This window comes from Python bivittatus, unplaced genomic scaffold (genome assembly GCF_059951505.1).
Source record: "Python bivittatus isolate LINGU-HERP-01145 unplaced genomic scaffold, Pbiv_v1 ctg000330_np1212, whole genome shotgun sequence".
In the NCBI taxonomy this organism is placed as follows: domain Eukaryota; kingdom Metazoa; phylum Chordata; class Lepidosauria; order Squamata; family Pythonidae; genus Python; species Python bivittatus.
This window is the reverse complement of record NW_028277058.1, coordinates 54293576-54307119: the sequence shown is the minus strand read 5'-3', so window position 1 is coordinate 54307119 and position 13544 is coordinate 54293576. Positions and strand designations below refer to the sequence as shown.

The following is a 13544-nucleotide window of genomic DNA, read 5'->3' as shown; positions in this document are numbered from 1 at the left end:
CCTGATGAAGTGATGCACTAATCAATTATGCCAGAACAAAAACCACATTTGAATAAGATCCTGAGTGAATTGTTCCTGCAGGTGTTAATGGTAAGCTAAGTGAAAGAACAAAACAGGATTTTTAGGAATTTCCAAGGAAGAGGAAGGAACGAGAGAGTCAGAGTTGCCGAAAAGTGAATCGAGGGAACATTTGGGAAGATCACAAAATGTTCTGATAAGCTGCCAACCCAACTAAAGTTGTTCCCAAGGAAGTATAACTCCTTCCTGAAAGCAAATGCAGCTGCTGAGGGCCGAGTTAGAAAGCCAAAATGGAGATGGAGAAATAAGAGAGAGGCCGTTGAAGGGAAACACATTTGCAAAACTGCGAAGAACATGGAGGGAGGGAAATCAGAAGGTGAGTTCTGTAGCCTTTAAGCTTGCTAAGAAATCACAGAATGTTTAGCAGCTGTTGGAGAGTCAAAGCAACATCCATACAGCCCAAAAGCCAGAGGAAGGGCAGGGTGTTAGCCCTTCGAGGTCATCCAGGCAAGAAGCACACTTATGAGTACTAACTCTATCTTTAGTGTAAGGGTACATTAACAGAATCTTGCAAGACTGAAAATATTTCTCCTCTCCTCTCCTCTCCTTTTACTCTCCGGAAAACTAGGGAGGGTCCCTTCGGAAACGCTTCCCATGCCTCGTCTCCTTTTGTGGACTGAGATATCATTTACATGCCGATTGTCCTGTCTGCAGCTCTCCCTCCTGTCTCCCAAGGTCATTCCCACAGACCATTACAGATGGAATAGCATATCCTAGAAAAGGGCAGGACTGGTGTCATCCTGTGGCAACCATCATTTCAGGAAACATGTGTGTTTCTGTTTCTGAAATTCCAGAAAATTTTAGAGAATGCTGAGATACTAAAGGAAATGACTAATTAGAACCAGAAAGTAATAAGGCAGTGACAACTTATTGATGCTCATATCATCCAGACAGCCTGCTTATCATCATACTTTGGATGGGAAAGGGGCATAGATAGGAGGTAGACAAATAAAGGCTGGAATTTTGCAGGGAACATGATGAGTGGGTTGGCTCAGGGGCATCTACTGGATATGATCTGTGATGCCAGTTAGATCTACTGGATCTCCAGTGGATGAGTCTTTTTTGTTCTTTTCAAAGTGAATTTTACATTAGAAACATAATGTAAAGTTAGACATGCACCACTTTACTCCATGGGGTGGGACATTCTTTTGCAGCAGTGTTTTTCAAACTTGACATCTGAAAAATAAGCAAACACTGAACTGTCTTTGGAATCGAATCCTTCTTTTCTTATTGCAGCCTCTTCCCAATGAGCATTGCTTTGCTTTTAAAAAAAAACACATGTCTGGGAACGTGCAGGTATCTTGTCATTTCCCCCTAAGATTTACAAAGGTTTGGGCCAAGGGATCTCTCTTTCAACAGTCACTTAGGGTGGCAGGGAAGACCACGTTTATAGCATTTGCAGGGCATGCAAGGATATTTAGCCCTTCCACCTTTGTTGCTATTTTTCAGGTTCTGTGTTTTTCCCCACTGAGACTTCATTTCTCAGCTTCTCCACCTTCCATACAGTTCTAACAGCTGTGGAGAGTAAGGAAGACAGGGTGGCTGTTCTATAAACTGCTTTGGGGGAGTTCACGATGAGGTTTTATTTGATGGTCCTGCTAATAAGAGTGGCATTTTCTCGGTAACACGAGGCAAAACAAAACAGTAAGGCTGAGCCTAACAGGAATCAAGAGATAATTATGACAGATTTTGGTTAGCAGCAAAGATGAGCGAGCAAAATGAATGAATGAATGAATGAATGAATGAATGAATGAACGAACGAACGAACGAATGAATGAATGAATGAATGAATGAATGAAACAGTAGTTGCTCACTTATGGTGGCAGGGAAGACCATGTTTATAGCATTTGTTTAGCACCCACCCTTCTCCAAATTAAGCTACATTTTTTTCAGCTAATATATAAGAGGATAATCTTAATAAATACAGTAAGTAAATAAGCAAGTAAATAAATGGGGAACAACTATTTTTTGATGACTGAAACAACACATGTGATATTGCAATGCTGGTTGCACTGGGATCAATTTTTTTACAGCTATGCTTACTTATTTCCCCTCTACTCAACCATTAGTGTGTGTGTGTGTGTGTTTACATGTGTATTTCCCCTAAAAACCATTTTGGGCAAAATCCATCATCCATCTGTAGGGCATTTGAAAAGGACATGCAAGAATATTTACTTTCTATCTGAGAGCCAGGTAGTGTAGTGGTTAAAGGCACTGGGCTGGAATGTGGGAGATTGTCATTCTCTCACGGTCGCTCTCTCTCAGTGCAACCCGTCTCACAGGTTGGTTGTGAGAAAAATAGGAAGCGGGAGCATTATGTACACTGAGTTGTACAAATAATATAATATAATATAATATAAATCTATTCATCACTAACTTTCCATCTGCTCCACAGATAGATTTACAAAGGGTTTTAACACACACAGAGATATCTGTGGTGCCATACCTGCCTACTTCTCTCTTTTCTGCCCTCTAAATGCCTCCTTACAAATAATGGGTTCATTACAAGAGTCATCATCCGGAGGGTTTCAGGTGTTCTGTTCCAAATGCTCAAAATGGGAAGTGCTCTTGAACATCTAAGAATATCTTCATCTGGTGGGGCAGGTAGGGAGGATTTTGGAGGGCTGCAGGTTCATGTCACCAGAAAGGGGGAGGCTTTTTCCCCCCAAATATCTAGCCCTTCCACCTTTGTTGCTATTTTTCAGATTCTGTGTTTTTCCCCACTGAACACAATTGTGCTACTAGTAAACAGCAGTTTCCCTCTGAAAATGACCATTTGCTTTTCCAAAACTGGCCCTGGGGAATCCTGGGGACCTCCATGTGGCCTGATTTTAAAATAATGATGACTTCCTGGTCAATCTCAGGAAAATTTAGTTTGGAAATGATGGCTGGACAGCAGATGGAAGATGACTCTTTCAAAGATGGGAAAGGCTGAACGAACCTCTCATTCTTTCCCCTGTGAAAAACATTGCTGGATAATGACCTTGACTTTTGTAATGACCTTGAGTTTCATCCATACCCAGCATGACTGATGGCTGGACAAAAGGAGGAATAATCCAACTAATTTGGAGGACACCATGTTGGAGAAGACTGGTTTACACAAACTGCTGGAGAAAGAAGAGGTCCAATAGATTCTTCTTGTCATCAGAGGAAGACTCTATTACCCATTACTGGCATCCAAGTGAGTTTTTGTCTACTTGGGGGAAGAACTTAGCAGTGGCTAAGAATGGAGTATGTGTAACTTCTCATAACACTCCTTTGAAGAGCAAAAGCCTTCTTTCTGCGCCTTAGGTCTAACCAGATGTAATGATGATTTCTGCCTATAGAGGGCACTGTTGGACCAAAGGATAGCAAAATGGAAATGTTACCCAATTATATAAAGCACTGATAGATGAATCACAGATAATGGCATTTTCAGAAACAGGAAAAGAAATGCACTGATGGCTCTGAACTGTCAATCAACTTTTATTCATATAACCGTAAAACACACAGAAACACACACACACACAGAGCCCTTCAGAATACAAGATACATAATGCATCACAAAAATATATAACAGGTGCAGACAAAGTTGCCTTCAAAAGTTGCCTTTAGTTAATAAACTAAAAGACATTCTGCTAAAAATGGTTGAATGCTTGCTTTGGATGGGTGCAAAGCCCACGAATCATTTCAGGCAAAATGTCTGGGTTCACACAAAAGATGGGCCCGTTAAACCCAAGTTAACATTTAATTGCGCTGTTCACATAATGTGCTGGGCTCCACTGAATAAACCATATTATGGCTTCATGTGACAGTCAGTTTCACATATGTTAAGAAAATGACTAGATGGCAACAACATACTAACCATCTTTAACCTAGTTTTGCATGCTGGGCAAAAGTAAGCTAAACAGTAGACTTTGTACACGATGGTTAATAAGCTTGTATTTGGTTCTGCTAATTAATAGCCAGTATGAGGCAATAGTGAATGTTTTGAACTGGAAACAGACACACCCAGGTTTTAGCTTCCCTCATCCACAGATACAGCCTGGATAACTTTGGGCCAATCACCTTTTTTCAGCCCAACCTACCTCACAGGGCTGTTGTTGTGGGATAAATAAGGAGAAAACAAATCTACACGACCTGCCTTGAACTCCTGGATGAAGGACAGGATACAAATCAAATCAAATCAAATCAAATCAGATCAATAAATAAATTCTGGGAGTTGCATTCAAAGGTTGGGGAAGTTTAACCCAAATGCTTGTTCATGCACACTTTAACAGGATTTAATCAATCATTTGCAGATGGAAGCCTCATTCTGACCAGACAGAGGCAATTACCTGGGTTGGAGCAATAAGAAATAAAATGCAAGATTGCAGATATTTGACAGAAGTGTGGCAATTAATTTTCAACCCTTCAGGAAATAAAAGTTCAGAGGCAAAATGAGAAGATCCTATTCCACATATTCATAAACATCACCATCATTTCAGTAAGTAAATCAGAACAGCCATTTTTGCAATACTTTGCTATTTGAGTTTTTTTAAAGTTTTGCTTGTTTAATTTTTTTTTTTTTACAAACAGACAAATTAAAAATAATCTAAAATGCTGAACGTAGTTATTTAAAATGTCTTATTTCTCCTGATGCACAACTGGACAATATAATCTAGGTTTAATTTAGTGTTCAAAAATTGAATAGCTATAAAATTGAAGAAAGTTATGTAATTTCAATAAGCTTTCTTTCTTTTTTAAAGTTTAGCATTAGATTTAATTTAAGGGTTTCCTTTTAGGGGTAATTTAGGGGTTTCTTTATGGTTGTTTTAAGGTTACTTAATCATTAAGTTGTAATTTGTTTTTATTTATTTTCTTTTGTTTTCAAGAGTTTTTAAATCTTTTTCTCCCTCGTGGTTCTTTTTTCTCCATTGGTAGTTTAATGGGGGGACTTTTTTCCTTTTATCATAATAGGCAAGTTTTTTTTCTTTAATGTCTATTGCCTTTTATACAATTATAATATAGGTATATAGTTACGTAGTTTTTGTATAACACTACAAATCTATAAGCAATATCTTTCCAAAAATATGTTCAATAAATAATTTTTAAAAGCTAGCTTCAGAATAAGGAATAATAGAGGACTGTATCCATAACTTTGAACTAATGCCCGTAATCTGCCTTCCAACTTCTCAAAAGTTCTCCTCTGCTGCAAAAAAGATTTCTGGTTTTCTACCTTAGGCTCAGTGGGCTTCAGAATTTCTTTCAAATTTCTTTGGTGACGTTTTTGAGCTTAATTTATTGGTGGAGGTGCAGTTCCTGCTATTCTTTTCCATTACACATCTTTAGCTTACTTTGAAGCCTCTCCAGGCTGCCCAACATTTTCTGGAAAGCCTCATCTCTCCTGATAGCTGTTTTTGGGGTGGGGGAGATGTGCAAGGCTACAGGGAAGATTATGCATCGAAAGATTGCTTCATGAAATAACAAGGCTGTACAAATCTTGAAGGGGGGCTTGCTCCAATGAACATTTGTGCTGTACAATCTGCTTTATGATGCAAAAGATTTCCCTACTTCTGGAAATGAAACAAATGTCCATGATGCTTTGCTCTGAAGCCTCCTCCATAAATCTAGTACCGATAGTCCTCGTTTAGCAACTGCCTCATTTAGTGACTGTTTGCAGTTACAACGGTGATGAAAAAAGTAACTTTATGGCCAATCCTCACATTTATGACTTTTGCAGGTCTGGAAAGCAAAGGAAAGCTGAAGTAAGATCATAAGCACAGTCGTGGTTTCACTTAGTGACCACTTTGCTTAACAACCAAATTGTTGGTCTCAACTGTGGTTGCTAAACGGGGCTTAGGTGCACGTGAGCCACCCAGAGTTGATTTAGAATCAGGTGGTGCCTATAGAGGACTAAATCAATATCTAATATGCAGAAGCTTCTTCCAACCAATGGAACTGCCAGATGAGGCATGGGGTTAGGCAGAGCATCTTAGGGAGACAGGAGTGACAAACATAAACAAGGGGTGGGGCCTTGATTGCATAGCTGTGGCCGACATCTTGAATTTTTCTACCCTCCTCCCTGAGGGCCGCCCCGCCCCCCGCAGGGAGGCAAACTGTTTCATCTCTCTGCTTGATGAGGCAAATGGCGCAGCCTGTGGGGTGCTCCAGGGAACATGTTTATGCTTATGTGCCTTCTCTTCCACCCATACCTATTTTGCAGAGACATCCAGCAGCATCTGCAGGATCTCACTGCTTTCATGGTGGCAAGGTATCATGTCACTAGCTCAGGGGTGTCCACAGGGTATGGTCAAAAAGTCAAGATATGTGTATCAACAGGTAGACCTGCCATCTTGACTTTTTACAGCACACCCTGTGGACAGCCCTGCCTAAACTGTATCCCTGAGAAAATTGGTTTAAGATGGGTATATCACTTCCATTTTGATTGCTGAAAATTCAAATTTTCAAAAATTTGCTGGGTGTGTGATAAGCAGGTCAGATCATTCTTTTGTATTTGGTGCCAATTCTATAAAGCTCAACAGTTTTGGAAAATGATTCACCTTAGAATGAAACAAAACTTAAAAGCTGAATTCCCATTTATACCTACCATGTTCTTATTAAAATTTACCACACCATGTATTGCATCAAGGTTTACTGAATTAGCCTTATACACGATAACCAAAGCAAAGATATTATATATGCTTCTTAATGGAAAGATCATTTGATCTCTTCAATGGCTAACCAAGTTGTGGCATATGCTTCAATGTCCAAATAACCTGGTAACTTAAAAGTAAATCTGAAACAGAGTTCAGCTCAAAATGGAGATCATTCTTACAATCTAATACATGGATTGGTACCACAACCCAAATTTGGGTTTATCTATGCATAGAATTTATATTTCAATTTTATGAGATACCTAATTGGAAGAGATTTTTAGGAATGTGGATTAAAGTTATTATAACGTATGATTTTATTCAGGTATTTATACTGCGTTAACCGTGGTCCTTGATATTCATATCTAGCTCAAGTTTAATCGTCAATCTTTTAATGTGATAAAATTTATACAGTACACTTAACTATTCACAACTAATTAACAGTATATTAAAAAGTGAAAACCTCTGTGACAGTTTTAAATCCTGGTTCATTCATTTGTATTTTATTCTTTTATTCCTCTTTCATATTCTTTCTTGCATTTGTAAATATAATTTCCTTAAAGGGTTCAGTTAAAATAAGCCCCCAAGCTTCACCCCTTTGAGGCATGCACATGATGTCATGATGCATGTAGGAAAGGGACGATGCTGCTTTAGTTAGCCTGTCCCCCTTGCTCCCCTACCTTGGAGGTACCACTGGAGAAGTCCTTCCTGTATGTTAAAAATGGATGTGGCTGGGGTGGAAAAGTAGAAGGGTGAAAGAGCAGAGTTGGAGTTGATACAGACTGCCAATGGTATGATGGGCATCACAACTCTGGTGTAATACTGGGCTTCAGGGCTGAACATCCAACAGAAGATAAGATGGATTCTCCATGGAAATGCAGACACCGAATGATGGTCTTCACAGCAAACATGGTCAGGAAAAAGCCTTCCATTCCAAACAATTTGGATTTCAAATTCAGTTTGGTGCAGCCACAAGCTGGGTCTATGCATATCTATCTATACCATCTTTCACTTTGTTAGTTGTTGGCTTGAGAATGTAAACATACAAGAACAAACATCAAGGACAACAGTAGGAACTGTGGGCATTTTCACAAAGTGCCATTTCTACTTCCCCATCCAGTACAAAGCAGTTTGGAGATGACCTGTGACTGTGCTCACTTCAGCACACCTTCAAAATGCCAAGAATGCATGGAGAACAGCATGAACCAGTTGGAGCTTGCTGTCTAGCTGACCCAAGAAAAATGCAAAAAATTCATCCAGACATCTGGGTGACTGTAAATCCTGGAGCAACAAAAAAACCCTCACTCCACATGATAGGCAAATCATATTAGTTGCTAGCTCTGCCCCCTCCAGCCTACATTTTTGGTACATGTGTACATTTACCTAGTAATTGGGAAGGGGGACCCTGAGAAGTTGCTATGAGGAGAGGCTTCTTGGCTGCAGATTTTCCATTCCTTTTTTAAAGCCTCTTGTGAGTTGTGAGGGCAAAATGTTCGTATGCCTACATTTTTGCACCCACATGCTTTTTCCAATGGTTCTAGCTATGAATGCATACTGCTGTGGTGCCAGGAGGTGAGAGCATACATTAGAAACAAGCCTATAGACAGACTTCAAGAACAGGATGTGGAAACTCTGTGGGGCAAGGATTTGGGAGAGGATAATAGCCACCTTGAAGTTCATAAGATACAGCCAGAAATTTTAAAAAGCAGGTTTTATTCTGGTTTGAAATAAACCAGTATTTAGACAGAAATAAGATGACTTCATTCCACCAACCAACTGATGTCATTAATTGGATGGATCTGGAGTTGCTTCCAAGCTAATATAAAGCTGAGTGCCTTATAGTTCCTGGACCATATAAATGAAAGGCAGAACTGATGGAAATGTAATACATAAGTAACTACTTCAATGCCGGTTAGGCATTGTGGCTGGATACTCTGATTGCTGTAATCCACACATCTGAAAGGTGCTGGGTTAGTCTACTTAAGATGCTTGTTTTTCATGCAGGAAAACAAACAGCACCGGTGTTTGTGGAGGCAACACTCCCTCTTCAATAAAAACAGAGGCTGCAGATTCCAATTCTTGCTAGGATGAGCTCAAATATTCTGCGTGGATTTTCATTCCTCCTGGATCTTGAGCACTTGGCCTTTAAAAACACCCCTTAACATCTCTAGGATTTTGCTACTCTTGTAGATAGGTCACTGGGGCTCTTTCTTCCAAAGGAAAAGTAACCCCAACGTGTTATTCTTGGGTGCTTCTTATGACTTTGGAATCAACAGGAAGCACTATTTAGCTCTAAAAAGGAAGATAAGAGCTGTTACTGGCAATTGTTCTGGGCTCAAATGAATTTGACTGTTATTTCTTTATCTGGTAGATTAAAAAACAGAGCAGTGCAGCCAGTTCTAGCAACAAATAACTCTAACAAAGAACAAAGCACCAAAAAGCTAATTCAAAAGAGCCGTCATACCTTACTTTTCAATGTTCTATTGTATTTTTATGTTGCTCGCATTTTACTCTAAATGAAATCCTATCAATAATTAGATTGAAAAGGTACATAGATTGTACTAAATACATAAATAAAGGTTACAATCTTATATCCATAGCACCTAGCTGACCAGAGCTTATCTTGGAAGCTAAGCAGCGTTGGACTTGGACAGGAGACTGTCTGTGGAATTCCAAGGCTGTAGGCTAGACTGGGAAGTTGGAAAAACATTTCAGAAGGCAGAAGATTGGCAAACCATTTCCATATTTTTGCCAGGAAAACTACCTGGATGTGTACATGAAATCACCAAGAATTGAGTTCAGCTCAATGGAGAACTTTATTTTTAATGTAGTTAGGGATGCATCCTATAAGACAGCATACACCTGAGTTCCATAGAAGATCCTATGAGCAACACATATTTTGCAGGGTCATTTCTTTTGCCCTTAATGAACAGGAGAATATCCCTTCAGGGGTTAATGGCAATGTACTTGCCAGACGTGAAGGTAATAAAAGACCTGGGTGGATTAAAATTGTTTGGGGATTAGAGACACAGTCTTTGGCGAAGAAGAAGAAGAAGAAGAAGAAGAAGAAGAAGAAGAAGAAGAAGAAGAAGAAGAAGAAGAAGAAGAAGAAGAAGAAGGAGAAGGGGAAGGAGAAGAAGAAGAAGAAGAAGAAGAAGAAGAAGAAGAAGAAGAAATAAAGATAACAGAATCTACATAGAATCTAATTAATCCTGGTCTGAAATGGAAACTGACATCAAGATGAATGAGAGTATCAAGGTGGGTGATAAGACAGCTAATTGATTATGCCCAGTTTGTTGTGGATGTGTCAAAAGGAAATTCCAACGTCCATGTCTTAGATCTGTTTTCTGGGTTATACTTTTGGCTCAAGTCAAAGATCTACTGTTGAGCAAAACAAAGGTTTCACAGACTTCTTAAAAAAAAACAACTTTCAAGCTGTTCTCTTTGCTCTAGTTTTCCTTACTGCTGAAAAGTTTTTTTTTTAAAAATACTCCAGTCCTGCTTTTATTCCAGAGGAAATTCCAAGGTGTATTAAATTTGAGAAAGAGACCCACTGATTTGCCATGAACAGGATCACCAGGGTATGGATGACAGTAGAGGTAGGTAGATTTTCAAGGGAGGAAAAAGAGGAGAATTATTTTATGGAGAGAAAATCCATATGGCAGAAATATTAAAAATGAATACTTACTCAGGAATTTTGTAGGATGAAGAGAAATACAGTATATCAACCATAAAGCCTAGAAACTGAAATGTGTTTAATTAAAAAAAAAAGCAGAAAGTTAATATTCTTGATCTTAGGGCAACTTGCAGGCAGTGAAATGCATGCTGTCAGATCCTAGATTATGCATAGCTGGTCTTTTCGTGTGCTTTCTTTGAACGAATGGGTCAAGTATTTAAAACAATAGCATGATGCAAAGGATCCCAGGGAGCAGCCTTGAACAGAACAGCCTCAATTTCATGAGCAGAAATTTAAGGAAAAAAACTGACACTTTTTATAGACGTGCTTTGATGCAGTTTCCAAATTGCTTGGTGTATAAGGAAGGCTTATGTATGAGGGGGCATGACCCAAATGCAGGTCTGGAACCCCTTCACCCAAAGGTGGGCCCGGTTCCCTTGTTTCTGACATTTCACAGATACAGATGACCTATAGCCTAATCCTGGTCTGAAATGGAAACTGTCATCAAGATGAAGGATAGCATCACGGTGGGTGCTGATCCATCCAACTGATGATGTCCAATTTGAAAAGAATTCTATAAAGGCTCCTTTGTATGTTTTTGCAAGGGTTGTTTTATTCAGTGATGGTGGGGATTAACTGCATGGCTTAGTTTTTGCCTTTTTTAATACTGCCTTGTGCCTGGTGATTGGGGCAGGGTAAATAAATCCTGTAAATAAACAAATGCATAGGTTGATTCACTGATTTGATTCACTGATTTGTGCATTAGATCTTGCATCCTGTCTTTCATTCAAGACAATGTACATAGCAATCCGTTCGATTTTTCCCAGCAACAGCCACCCTGTGAGGTAGGCTGGGCTGAGAAAACACAACAAGCCCAGAGGGAGTTCTGTAGCTTGGGTGGACTTGAACCCAGGTTCAAGCAGTGGGGGAGTGGGAGAAGGAGGGAGACAGAGTGTACACTGTTGCAAAAATTCATTGACAAATAGAGATGGAGGATAGATTTATTTTCCCAGCGCTAGCTGTTATGGTCCAGGTGGAACATCTGAGTTTTTCTCTGTAGGAGTAAATAGTTACTGATTGTATACTAGAAAGAAATAAGAAGTTGTTATTCCAGCTGAGAACATCCAGCTACCCTTTTGCCAATGAATTCACCCATTCAATCCAGCTTTTTTCTTTGCCCAATTGCTCCATTAGAGCTCCTGAACCTGCCCAAGTGTGATCAAGTATTTGGACTGAGGTCTGCAACAACATTTTGCAGTGCAGGATATGCCTGCTCAGACTTCCAGTTAGTCAAGCTGCCATCTTCCAAGATATTCCAGGCTATTTTACTGTCACTTACTGTTTTCTGTTCTTCTGCTCCTTAGGAGTTCTCCAGGATATTGTCACCTTACTGTGATGATTGAGTAAGCTGTTTGAGATCTCTCCCATCCCCAACAAATGGAGAGTTTTCTTCTAGGATGTATTTCTCACTTCTCAGTCTAGTCTACAGATGTGGGATTTCCACATATTCTCCCATCCACATATCAACCAGGCCTAGCCTTGGTTGGCTTCCAAGCATGGCCACTGTTGCTACTGGCTGAGGGTCTCTGTCTATAGATAGAGAAGAACGATTGAAAGATGTGCTAATCCTCAAAAAGTCTAGCTTCCTGATTCCATATTGCCTTGCTTCCTTTATACTAGAGCAAGATTAGAAAATACTTCCCTTCCTCATGGTTGGGCTGGATTTTAGGACACATAGCAAGGCTGGGTAATGTATGGTATAGAACCTCCGTGGCTGTTGATCTCTTGGTCAAAATCTTGTGGCTCAGTATTTAATCGTCTGCATAGGGTTGTTTTCTTTGCACAAAAGAAATCAAGAGTAATTGCTTTGTGGACTTTTCATTATCTAGAGAGGTAGCGATCACTTTTTACTTCTTCTGATATGGAGTGAGCCCATTCCATTGTGGCCCAGTGGGTAGATGGAGAAATCAGGTGAACTGAAAATGGCTTGTAGGCTCTCTGTATCACACTGGAGTATCTAATTTCCTTTAGGGTACAAACATATATATAATCTTCAGAACTACTAAGTTTATAGTCAGGGCTGTTCAGCTGAGAACACATTTTATGGAACACATTGGGGTAGCATGTAAAGGTGATGCATTCCTTTAAACACACGGCGTTTTGTATTTTAGTACTCAACTTATGCTTCTATTTTTATAGAATATTCTATTTTTATCCTAACCTATTTTATCTCACTCTTTTATCTTTTATCTTCCTCTATTTTATCTTGTCTTACTTCATTTTACCTTATTTTATTCTACGTTATTGCTGCTGACACCTATTGTTTCTTGATATGGTCAATTGACTAATCAATAAAGCTATATTACACTACACTGGAGTTGAAAAAACTGCTGTAGACTTGTATATGACGCTGAAATTTGTTTTCCAAGGGCCGTATAGAGCTTGAATCAGGATCTAAATTTCAGTAAATGAAATATCTATCCCTATCTGCATTTATAATGTTTGGATTTAAACCAACAGTCTCTCCATGTTTTATGCACTTCAAAGGGGCCTAAGAATCTAGTTCTATCTGTATTTCAATACTTAGAGCCAACAATTTCAGTAACACTCATGTACAGAAATGGAAATTTAAGACCTGCATCTTAACACTTCCATCTGGATTTAGGGGCATCTTCAGCTGTCCTCCCCCAAATACTCTCTACACCTCTCTGTCTAGTTTTGAAAGTTTGATTATGTCATCCATGTTTGTTTCTCTGTCCCTTCTTCTAGAAGGTCAGCAAGACTGAGGCAAATAACCACAAAGAAGCCACCACAACCAATCCAGAAAGTGAAATGAAAGGCCCTAAGAAGCTAGCATCAACCTGTTTCATGTCCAAACTGAAGGTATCAGGATCTTATAATTCCCATGTCAATGTATAACTTATTTGATATATATGCTTGTACACAGATTGCTTGAGGACGTCTGAATGGCAAGAAAAGATGTTCTACAGGGCCATTTGCTCATAACTAAAAACCAACCACTAGGAATGTGAGTATGTTCCATCATGGAGTGAATCACATTCGCAGGGTGAATTTGCAAGCACATTACGCTTGAGGTTGGATGATTTGTGGTTCAGTGTGGTTCACTATCTTTTGGTGATGTGGCCAACAGGTGAAGGCATATTATGGTTTATTTG

At 39.3% G+C, this 13544-nt stretch overlaps 1 protein-coding gene across 1 annotated transcript in view; it reads left to right on the top strand.

Moving 5' to 3' along the window:
- Positions 1-290: 290 nt before the first annotated feature.
- The window catches only part of LOC103061869 (solute carrier organic anion transporter family member 1A2), a 36198-nt gene continuing 22944 nt past the window's right edge, over positions 291-13544 (top strand). Inside the window, exons 1-4 of the mRNA XM_007420941.4 lie at positions 291-394; positions 3102-3259; positions 4359-4543; positions 13138-13251. Of these exons, the coding sequence (XP_007421003.2) occupies positions 13201-13251 (51 nt within the window). The 5' untranslated portion in view covers positions 291-394; positions 3102-3259; positions 4359-4543; positions 13138-13200. The remainder of the gene's footprint in view (positions 395-3101; positions 3260-4358; positions 4544-13137; positions 13252-13544) is intronic.